Source organism: Bicyclus anynana, chromosome 20 (assembly GCF_947172395.1).
Source record: "Bicyclus anynana chromosome 20, ilBicAnyn1.1, whole genome shotgun sequence".
Classification (NCBI taxonomy): Eukaryota; Metazoa; Arthropoda; class Insecta; order Lepidoptera; family Nymphalidae; genus Bicyclus; species Bicyclus anynana.
In genome coordinates, this window is record NC_069102.1 from 10797446 (window position 1) to 10809836 (window position 12391).

General features: G+C 36.5%; 1 protein-coding gene across 1 annotated transcript in view; it reads right to left on the reverse strand.

Annotated features, from left to right (window-relative positions):
* LOC112058047 (dynein axonemal heavy chain 10) overlaps window positions 1-12391 on the reverse strand; it is an 88332-nt gene that overhangs the window by 62632 nt on the left and 13309 nt on the right. Inside the window, exons 14-22 of the mRNA XM_052887958.1 lie at window positions 12173-12363; window positions 11309-11507; window positions 10071-10318; window positions 9267-9411; window positions 8229-8342; window positions 7303-7483; window positions 6275-6421; window positions 1009-1091; window positions 264-390 (exon numbers count right to left, since the gene is read on the reverse strand). Of these exons, the coding sequence (XP_052743918.1) occupies window positions 264-390; window positions 1009-1091; window positions 6275-6421; window positions 7303-7483; window positions 8229-8342; window positions 9267-9411; window positions 10071-10318; window positions 11309-11507; window positions 12173-12363 (1435 nt within the window). The remainder of the gene's footprint in view (window positions 1-263; window positions 391-1008; window positions 1092-6274; window positions 6422-7302; window positions 7484-8228; window positions 8343-9266; window positions 9412-10070; window positions 10319-11308; window positions 11508-12172; window positions 12364-12391) is intronic.

Here is a 12391-nt window from a genome sequence, read left to right on the forward strand (position 1 = left end):
CACAAAAAATATTATCTTTCAAAAATAAACTCAGATATAGACGATGATTATAAAGTGTATTAAAAATTCAGAATTTTTCAAAAGAATTCAATAAATATTTTCCAGAAAATTCTAAAGAATTTCCGTGTAAAGAAATGTTGTCTATAAAATACAGACGAAATTTCTCTACACGTATGTGGCGGATGACTTTTTTGATCACGAGTATTCTTCCCTATAGATGGAACTAAAAATTCATCAAAAATTTCTATTGTTTTTGTTTCTACCTAATTTCTCTAGAAGCTCAGCTTCATGTATAACGTGAAATATGTGTTTGTCAAAGTTCGGCTGAAACTCTAGTTCGTATTCTTGCATCAGTTTGTGAACTGTCATATCACGCCATGTCACATCAGTCTGAAACAAAAAAATAACTTAAAAATAGTTTAAAAACTAAAAGATACGCTTTTAGCACGCACTAAAAAATACAATTGGATTTAGGTCACGTGATAATTTTCATTTAATACCCATATTATGGGGGTACATTCAAACAAACAACCAATCCGCCATCTTGGATGTCCGCCATTAAGTCACGGGACAATGTTTTTAGTATTCCTGACAGCAAACCCTTTCATTGAATACCCGCCGCCATACTGGACTTATAATGACGTTACTTAGCTAGTCATGTATTGTCATTAGAACTCAGAGCGTGTGCAAAATTTCATCCAAATAGTAGACAAGGAAGTGGGTCAAATTAAAATTTCAAGATTTTCTTACACACATAGTTACAAGTGAAGCTAATATAAAACGTGTAAGATTATGATAGTAAAAAAAAAAAAATAATGATTCCGGTTAAGAAAAGGCCTTTTGCTTTATTTCCGTGGTCATTTAATGTTATTTAGAATGGTCTAAATCATCTATCGATGGTTTAAATAGGAAATATTTAAATAAGTAACAGGTATAATAATATAAATAGTTTGGGAAAGTAAATAGTGTTAAAATAACCAATATATTTAATGCCAATTAAATATTTACCAGTCCTTCCTTTGCCAAAAGTGATACGGAGCTTGGTGATTTAACATTCTCATAGTGTTGTCCAGGGATTCTCATAAGCATTACTGAAAAGTAAAGATACCTAAACACACAACAAATAGTCAGATATTCACTTAGTCTAGTACTTTTTTTTATTCTTATCAAGTTAGCCCTTCACTACAATCTCACCCGATGTTAAGTGCTAATGCAGTCTAAGATCGAAGCCGGCTAACTTGTTAGGAGGAGGATAAAATCCACACCCCTTTTCAGTTTCTACATGACATCGTACCGGTACGCTAAATCGCTTGGTGGTACGTAATAACCATATATTGATTACGAGCGGACGCCCGCGACTTCGTCCGCGTGGAATTCAGTTTTTCACAAATCCCGCGGGAACCATGCATTTTTCCGGGATGAAAAGTAGCCTATGTGTTAATCTAGAGTAAAACCTATTTCCATTCAAAATTACAGCCAAATCGCTTCAGTTGCCGCTGCGTAAAAGAGGAACAACAGCGTCGAACAGTGCGTGTTGCCAGTGATGACTTACGGATCCGAGACTTGGTCGCTAACTATGGGCCTTATAAGAAGGCTCAAAGTCACTCAGCGGGCGATGGAGCGTGTTATGCTTGGGGTTTCTCTGCGTGATCGAATCAGAAATGAGGAGATCCGCAGACAAACTAAAGTCACTGACATAGCTCAGCGAGTCGCGAAGCTGAAGTGGCAGTGGGCAGGCCACATAGTTCGAAGAGCCGATGGACGTTGGGGTCCCAAGGTGCTGGAATGGCGACCCCGCACCGGAAAGCGCAGTGTTGGTCGACCCCCCACTAGGTGGACCGAAGACATCAAGCGGGTTGCAGGGAGCCGCTGGATGCTGGCGGCGCGAGACCGTTTTGTTTGGAAGTCCATGCAAGAGGCTTATGTCCAGCAGTGGACGTCCATCGGCTGACAATGATGAACTGCAGAAAAAATTCCAATTTTGGTTTCAGCTTTTAAGGGTGCATACTGCATATCTATACTTAATAATTATTATAAAGCTAAGGAGTTTCTAGTTGGGAAGTTTGTATTTGTATTCTGTCCATCTATATCTATCTATACTTATAATAAAACGGTTGCAGGTCCAATTCTGTAAATTGAAGATATTGCGAAAATTTTTGTTAGGGGGCATTAAATAATCGATACTGAAGCTAAAAATATTTTTTTTTAATTTTTTTGTCTGTCTGTCTGTCTGTCCGTGTTTTTTTTGTTATTCGGGCATCACTCTGAAACTACTGAATGAATTCAAATTAAACTTTTATTCGGTTTGAGATTATAATATGGAGAAGGTTATAGGTTATACTTTTTATAGGGAAAATAAAATCTAAAGGTGGGTGAAACAAGGGTTGAAAGTTTATATGGAAAGTCCTTCATTTTTAGAGAAACAAATCTAAAAAATTGTACATAAATCACAAAAGAAATACGAAACGTAATGTAATTCAAGAATTTTTAAAATTCAACCCCTGAAGGTATCGAAATTTGTGAAAAAGTAAAAATCAGTCTATTAACAAGTTATATTTGTAAAAATGGTTTTCATTGGCTCTGTCTAACATTAAAAAGGAACTTTATAAATTTAACCCTAAAGGGTTTAAAATGAGTTAAACTTTTTTTATGAAAGTCCGGCATTTTTCAAATTTTGTTCACGTTAATAGAATACATTGACTATTATCGATAGAATGTAAAATGCTATATGGATAAAAAATTCCACCCCTAAAGAATTGAACGGGGTTAGAATTTATCTGAAATTAAAAATCTAACATTTTCAAGTCATATTTGAAAAAAATCATCTACAAACTGTAAGTTTAACATGAAAAAGAACTTCGAAAATTTTCCTCTATGGGGTGAAATAAGGGTTGAACTTTTTTTTATTAAAGTCCCTCATTAGTGTCAAATTATGTTCATGGTAACAGATACATTGAATATCAATAGAATGTGAAATCTAGAGTATTTCACATTCTAAAAAAATTCAACCCCTAAAGGGTTGAAAGAGGTTGAAATTTTTCAGGAATTAAAATAATAAGGGTTGAATTTTTTTATGAAAGTCCTTTATTTGTCAAATTTTGTTCACGGTAACATTGACTATCAATAGAATGTGAAATGCAATGCAATACAAATCAGGCAGGTAGTTTATAGTTGACGTCCTCTACAATTTTTTTTGCGACAGGGCGGATTTTTAAAATTTTTTTTTTTTATTTATTTACAAGAATACAATAATTTACAAAAATTAAATAATGCAACCTTAAATATATTATATTATTTAAAACTTATTATATAAACACATTTTTTAGGCTGGCACGTCTTTTAAAAATATTTAAGCGAATTATACAAACTAGATAATTATATAAGTAATGAATAAGAATAACTATTTATTCTAACACAAGCACAGATTTCATAATAGTACAGGTACACAAGTATAATACCTAATAAAGATCACATAAATGACATAAATTGATACTTCGTGAAGCAAATGATCACTTATTGCGGGTAGGTCGCCGTTGGATCGGGCGGACAGAACGTCGCTTCGCCGTCGTCACCTATCGGTAAAGACATAGTGATGGGGAAACTTGTATCGACCATACTTTTTTTAGTTTTAGTAGTAATTAGTCGTAATTTTTGTGAAATTTACCTATAGATCAAATTAGTTTATTACGGCTAGTAGGGCTTTTGATGACGTAAAACTTATGAGTCAATTTTAGTACAAAATCTATGATCAACGGAAATTTAATTTGATAATGTAATTTTTTAAAGTGACAGGATGGATTGAGGAGTTCTAAAGGCTATCGCAATTTGAAAGAAAGAAAGAAAAGAAAGAAAGAAAGAAAATTATTTTATTTGGACACACACACGTAATACACAAAAGACAACAAATACCTAAAACAAAAGAAAGAAATTTTAAAAATATAGTAAACTAATAATTTAAAGATATTTAATAAATGATTAAATTAAATCCAAAAAAATGATGTATGTGGTACCAAAATGGTCTCCACTCAGCATGTACTACGCTAGTGATGGATGCACCAGCGCAGCGCTGGTCTTCCGTGGAACCATGTGGTGACGCGGGCGGAAACAACAAGAAGAAGTGTTACTAATTAATAATAAGAACATAATAAATAATTATATATATATATATATATATATATATATATATATATATATATATATATATATATACCTTTATAATTATATTTATATAGTGTGTTAAATAAATTATTAGTAGTTGTCAGTGAGAAATATAATAAAATTAATTTATTGGGTCCTCAAAACCTTTCCGGAGACTATTTAATATTAATTAATTTTTAAAGAGCAATTAAAATTTAAAGAGCAGAGAACAAACGAAAGCATGTCAGTCATTTGGCACAGTGGTAGATAACAGTTAGTTAATGTTTGCTGTGAATGGATTTTGCAACAAGACCGTTTTACAGAGGTCTAAAGGCTCTCGAAATTTTAGTTTATTATATTTGTGCTACCAACTTGAAATGTGGCAGGGAGGTAGTTGACAGTTAGTAAACGTTTGCTGTAAATTTTTTTAATGATAGGGCGGATTAAGGAGGTTTAAATACCTCCTTAATCCGCCCTATCACTCGGCGGCGCACTCGCAAATTTGAACGAAAGTCTTTGTTTTTTTTATGCTACAAACTTGAAAAAGCGCAGCCTCCGGCCGCGTCCTTATATATACATCGGCCTTCGGCCGGGGGTTTGCAATAGGGCCTCCAACCGTGGCTACGGCTGGGTATTTTAGCTAAGTAAAAAAAACACGCGGCCTCCGGCCACGCCTTTATTTATACACCGGCCTTCGGCAAGGAGCTTGTGATAGGGCCTCCGACCGTGGCTTCGGCTGGGGATTTTACCCAACCACAAAAAATGCGCGTCTTCGGACCGCGCACTTATTTATACAACGGCCGGGGGTTATGATTTTGTATCTATTATATATTTATATATAATAGATGCGAAAACATGCGAAAATATCTCAGACTAATTAGATATAGACCTGTCTCGCAAGACATTATTTTTCTGTCAACGTATATGATCAACGATCTTATGCGATTATAAGCACTGTCTCTAAAGATTCGATGTTTCATAGTTTAAAATCGTGTCCGTCGGTTAAAAACCTCCGTAAAAATACCTTTTTGTGTAGTTATATGGTGTAAAAAACGAACAAAAACTGCTAGTTTAGTTTAAAATATGTATGAAATCTAAGCTAGTTTTCCTTAGAAAATGGCAGAAAATTTTGTTCGTGAATTTGGGTGCGATACTAGTCCTTATGTATTTAGTCTGAGGAAAATATAAATAGAAGGAGTCGAAAGTGTACATCGATTTTCACGCGGACGAAGTCGCGCGCATCTGCTAGTTTAACATAAAATGGGAGAAAATTGTGGAGTGCTACCGTTGCCTGCGCGGCGTAAATGGTTAAAGTTAAACAAAAATCATGTACACGACGGAATTAATCTACTTCAAAAGTAAAAAAAAGCTGCTAGTATTTTTGTTTTCATTAAATATAGTTCGTAGAGCCGACGGACGTTGGGGTCTCAAGATTATGTTAAATGAAATACAAAGCAGTCAACAGATGGCGCTGTATTACTTTACATTGCGCTTCAAGAGTTGTTATCGAATAAGTATAAATCAAGTCCATAATAACGAGATTTTGTTTTTTGTTTATTGTTCTCAGGACTCTTCAGCCTGAATTTTTGACACAGACCCATTTTTTGGTGTCTGTACGTAACTCTGTAATATGTTAGGTATCGTACTCGACCTATGTAGGCAGTTCGGCATCTCTGCACGAAACTACTTGTCAGCAGATAAGCAGTAAGCACAGTCCTGCTGGTCTCCACTTAATCTATGATAGCAATCACACTAATATCACACTTCACACTAATATTATAAAGGCGAAAGTTTGTGTGTAAGTGTGTAAGCGTAAAAGTGTGTAAGTGTGTATGTTTGTTCCTCTTTTACGCTGTGGCTACTGAAGCAATTTGGCTGAAATTTGGAATGGAAATAGATTTTACTCTAGATTAACACTTAGGCTACTTTTCATCCCGGAAAAATCCATGGTTCCAGCGGGATTTGTGAAAAACTGAATTTCACGCTGAAAAATCTCGAAAACTGCAAAGTGCAAAGTTGAAATTTGGCAGGGAGGTAGTTTAATATTGGTAGGCGTCGGTTAACAACGGATTAAGCGAGAGAACCAGATTTAGAAATTAGACAAAATCGCAGACGTCCGCTAGACTGTGATACGTACAAGCTTTGTCCCTTCGTCGTTTCTGTGCTATTTCTTTGTTCACAACGTCAACAGGTCTAATGGATGTGTTGGAGGCTTTTTTCTTGGCAACGTGAGCGCGCCCAGCCGCAGTTAATTGCATTCCACGCCCTTTTGTTGGTGCTGCGTCTAAAAATATAAGAAAGAAGAAAAAAGAAACATCTTTACTTTTAAGTAATGCCACATACCACATTAAAAATAAATCATATTATGGCTTAACTGTCCATTCAAACAGTGGATCACTAAAGAATTCCCTATAATATGTGGCATAACCTAGAAAAAGGCCCCAACTCAGCATTTTGCCGCATACTTTCAATAAAAAAAGGATGCAGCACTGATTTTCAGTTAGGATCCAGTTCAGGTGCCGTCACCCACACAGTTCAACATCCTATTAAAGATCTAATTAAAACTAATTAGGTAGGTACATTGATATAACATCAATAACTTATTCAAAGGAGATGGTCCATTTCAGGTCCACTCTTGTACCCTCATTATTTAAAAAATACAAGGATTTTATTAAAATCTATATAAGTGAATAAATCTAATTAAATAAAAAGAAATAAATAAAATTAAAACCCAAGTATTTGAGTTATATCATGATGGCGTCCTTAAAGCAACTATGACATGACAATTAACAGCAAACGTCAAATCGACTACTGCGTTGAAAACGTCATCAATGCACCATTATTATCCATATTAGTGTTGCATTTTTTGAGAGAGATTGAATATTATTTCGAAAAAATTAAATAAATTCATAGATTTGTATAATCAAAACAACGTAAAAAAATATTTTCTTTTATTTCCGCCAGGGTACATTGACGTGAGTGTTATTCATATTAATTTATTATAAAACACGGCTAAAACTCACGTGATACAACGTCAGAGCATGCCCGACTAGTTTCGAACCTATACTGGGTCCTTAGTCATGAGCTGGTTCTTGCAACGCGGCACGATCCAAACTGAGTTTGTATCAAGCGGGGTGTTTCATAATAAATTAATAGTATATTTACCTTCTTCTTTTATGAACACAACATGCAGAATATTTCTCTTCATCCTATCATCTACAAAATCTGACGCTTCTTTAACCCACTCCTTGTATTTTGCTTCCTCAAATTCTTTAATAACTTTCGAGAAAGCCTTATACTGCAAGAACGCCGCCTTTTTTTGCTCACAGTCATTTAGTTCGGGTACCTGGACAAAGACCAAGTTTATTTAAAAATATAAATTGTTACATTTATTTTTTTTATTTATAGACCATAAAGCTTTAATGACATTGTTTGACGCTTGTCTACGTGTTTACTTATATATATAAGTAGAAATCCAGTAGGAGACTTTGACTAAAATTTTTAAAGTAATCTAAGTCTAAATCTATACAATAGCGGAAACCCCATACGAATTGAGATATTTGCAAAAAATTGATTTTTGTGATATTTGTCCTCCAATTTTAACAGACACCCCCCACCTTATAAGTAGGTTTTAGTACAACTTTTCTAATGCCAAAATACAAGTATTATACAACTATTCAGCTGGGTATTCTCAAAATATGAGGTGAACTTACTAAATGCTGGATCATAAAATCGAAAGGTCATCACAAGTTATCGAAAGCCGCTTGACGTAAAAAAATGAAATTTGGCTGGGAGGTTGTATATAGTTAGTAGAAGTTTGCTAATAACGGATTTTGCGACAGGGTCGGATTTAGGATGTCTAATTGCGGAAATCGCGAGCGTCAGCTAGTTTTTAATAAGATTCTTATCCGTCCGTTATTTTTAATCCGGCCCTATCGCAAAGTCCATTCTTGGCGGACACCTACTAACCATAAACTACCTCCCTGTCAAATTTTATCTTTGTAAGTCAAGTTTAGAGATTTCGTGATGTATGACCTTTCGCATTTATATATTAAGATAGAAGATAGATGCCATAATGCAAAAAAACATACTTTCTGAAATTTCATAATTGGCTGCTTCATCTTATTGAAGAGTGCTCTAGCCCAATAGATAGCACCGGCTACAGGAGAATGGTACCGAAGTAAAGGTGGATTTTTGCGATAGCGCTGCAACATAATTACGTCATGTTATTGAAGTTAACTTTAGATTTGAAGAATACTTGCACATTTGTAGATTATGAAGAGTTCCTTAGGCTGCCAGTCCACCAAAGTGGAGCGAGGCAGCGGAGCAGAGAAATGGAGAAATATTAACCAATAGGATTGCACAAAATCTCCACTCCTCTTCAGTGGACAGGTAGTTGCGAGCTAGTTTAAAAATTCATACAAAATCGGTAAGGGGAGCGTGGAAACGGAGTGGAGTTAAATATATTAAATTTAACGTTTATTTATTTAACATAGTCTGCAACTCCGCTCCGCATTAGTCCATTTCTCCGCTACGCTTCCTCGCTTCGGTTTGGTGTACAGGCAGTTTTAGAGTTTCTAAATGCCGGATGTCTTCATCATCATCATCATCGTTATTAGCCGATGGACGTCCACTGCTGGATATAAGGTTGTTATAAATACTTCCAAACAACATGGTTTTGAGCCGCTTGTATCTAACGGCTCCTTGTAATTTGAAACTCAATTGATATCATCGGTCTACCAAATGGGAGGTCAACCAACACTGCGCTTTCAGGTGCAGGGTCGTCATAATGCAGATTGGGACCCTAACGTCCATCGGTTTTTTGAAGTATATGCCCTGTCCGTGCCACTTCTGTTTTGCGCGTCGTTTTATTATGTCGGTAACGTTGCTAAGGACCTCTTCCTGATTCGATCAAAACGACATATTCCGAGCATAGCTCGATCTATCGCACGCTGAGGGACGCTGAGCCTTCTTAGGTTCCGTAAGCCAGCATGAGCACTGGTCGAAGACTTTCATTTTCAGGCACTGAGGAATTTTGGATCTTAAAATAAAATTATTCATCGATCAACGTATGTTTTGATAAATACAATATAAACAAACAATCTTAACAAACAAGTAACAAGTCTTACTGTGAATTTGTCCTCGATAGCAGTGATCTCCTTGATAAACTGTCTCATAACGAGATCGAACTTAGTTGACAGTTGTTTTTTGATCGATTCTCTTATGTCAAACTCCATAAACTTTAGCAAAACGTCCAATGCCTCTGTTGATGATCTAAATATAATAAAATAATATTTTTATTCATAGAACTAGCTGACGCCGCGTGGTTTCACCCGCGTGGTTCCCGTTCCCGTAAGAATACGGGAATAATATATAGCCTATAGCCTTCCTCGATAAATGGGCTATCTAACACTAAAAGAATTTTTCAAGTCGGACCAGTCGTTCCTGAGATTAGCGCGTTCAATCAAACAAACAAACAAACTCTTCAGCTTTATATATTAGTATAGAGTATAGATTCGTGGAGCCATTTCTGCAGAACATATGTTTAATTTTGGCTTAAATAATTTTTGGAATTTTAATTAGACTGTGGAAGCAGGATTACTTAGAAAGTAAGTAGGTAGGTAGGTAGTTTGAGACGACAACCGGTCATATTCGGCTCACTGCTGAGCTCGAGTCTCCGCTCACAATGAGAGGGGTTAGGCCAATAGTCCACCACGCTGGCCCAATGCGGATTGGCAGACTTCACACACGCAGAGAATTCAGAAATTTCACTGGTATCCAGGTTCCCTCACGATGTTTTTTCGTCACCATTTGAGATGCATGCCCCGGACCGGGTTTGAGCCCACACCCTCCGGAATCGGAGGCAGAGGTCATATCCACTGGGCTATCACGGCTATAGTGACTATAGACTATGGTCTATGATAAATACTTACCGTAAATTACTAAAGCATGTGTTGATATAGTTCTTCGCCTCCTCTTCCAAATACCTGACTTCAGTCCAAAAGTCCCCCATAATGACATCCCAGTTCTCTTTGTTGTCGAATACGAATACGCTAAAGTCGATCGTGCGTATCGGAAACACGAGCTTCTTGACACGTTTACGGACATCGTCGATTTGAGTTGGATCACTTATGATTGACTTCAGCTCGTTTCCAAAAATTCTTTCGAAATCGATGAGTACCTGTCACAAACAACTTAACTATTTAAGGGACATTTCACACTAAACCGCCAACGAAAAAGCGAGGTCTTGAAAGTTTTTTTTTAATTCTTTACGAGTTAGCCCTTGACTACAATCTCACCTGATGGTAAGTGATGATGCAATCTAAGATGATAGGATAACTTGTTAGGAGGAGGATGAAATCCACACCCCTTTCAGTTTTTACACGACGTCGTACCGGAACGCTAAATCGCTTGGCGGTACGTCTTTGTTGGTAGGGTGGTAACTAGCCACGGCGGAAGCCTCCCACCAACCAGACCTAGACCAATTAAGAAAATCTCAATCGGCCCAGCCGGGGATCGAACCCAGGACCTCCGTTTTGTAAATCCACCGCGCATACCTATACTATATAAGGGACATTTCACGCTAAACCGACAACGAAAAAAGCGAGGCCTTCAAAGTTGTTTAGATTCAGAGGGCCTAGTAACAGTTTGATATTGTGACGACCGAGTTAACGTAAACGCGAATTTCTATGTAACTGAAACAGCGCCATCTAGTGGCACTACTGCACAACTGTTCCAATCCTACTAATATTATAAGCGCGAAAGTTTGTATAGATGTTTGGATGTATGTTTGGATGTTTGTTACTCTATAACGCCGCTACTACTGAAGCGATTTAGCTGAAATATGGAATGGAAATAGATTTTACTCTGGATTAACACATATGCTACTTTTTATTCCGGAAAAATCCATGGTCCGCTAGTTTCATATAAATTCGCGTTTACGTTAGCGCGATAGTAACAGTATGAAAATATTGTAAACTCCCACTAGGCACACTGGTGGTTTCTAGTTCTAGTAGACATACGTAACCCAATTTTTTTTCGTATGAGGTTTAATTGTTAATTTAATATTTTAGTTTAGCTGCTAGGCGTCAGCTAGTGTTTCGTATATAAATGAATCCAGTCCCATTCACCACTGAGCTATTGAGGCTACAGATTAAGCAATTACTCGTACCTGCACAATATCCCCTAAGTCCCTGCCAACAGTGCCAATGTAATCAGTGCGCGTGAACAGAAGGGGTTGGTCGAACTCCCAGCGCGCACCCTTGCCGCTGATCTCGATGTTACGTCTCGTCTCCTTGTACAGAGTGTGCCACATTTCCATTATCTTCTGCCCTGAGCGCGCCAGTAAGAGAATTTCCTCGTTTGACTTACTGAAATGTAAATATGACGTTTGTAATTTATATAAAAAAAAGTTGTTAACTTTATTGTTTGCCTTAAGATAATTAATAAAAGAAAAGAAAAGAAAGAAAGATTTTGTTTTTAAGTAATTCCACTTATCACATTAATAAAATCTAAATTATATTATGGCGTAACTGTCCACTAAACAGTGAAGCAAATAAAGAAGTATTCAGCTAAAGTTCATAACACTATTCCAATGCAGGTTGGTAGATATTACAGTGTTATGCTCACTATCAGATGTTTATGTTATTGACCTGGACTGATGGCTTATTGTACCCAGATGGCGATGTTATACCACCGATAGTCAGGGATCCGTAGAACATTTTGAACAACTGATTACTATCAAGTTAATTTTTCGTGAGTAGCTTCATCTTAATGAGACGATCACCTTTTTTCTTTAAGGAAATTCTTGATTCTTGTAGCTAACTGAGGAAATGAAAATTTCTGAGCGTCGGAACGAAATCATGTACCACGCAATTTGTAGGACATTGTGGTTGTTAAGTTGTATAACTATTAATTAATCAACGACAATAAAACATCTGGTTAGTAACAACTTTTGATAAATTACCCTCCTCCCAACTTGTACAAGTATCATTAATGAGTTATATTAAATTTAGAGTATTGAAAAAAATCTCACTCAAAAAGCTTGTGTACGTTAAGGAATCTCTCCAGTTTGTCGCACAAGGCCCACGATATTCGTCCCAACAGTGGGATCATTGTCTCATCCGTGCGATACCCTTTGGAGAGGACCCACATCATGTAAATGCTTTCCACGAGTTCTGGCAGCATGTCGATCACTTGTTGGAGGGGCGAATCGTCTTCTAGTGTCTAAATTGTTTTAACATTAACAATAATA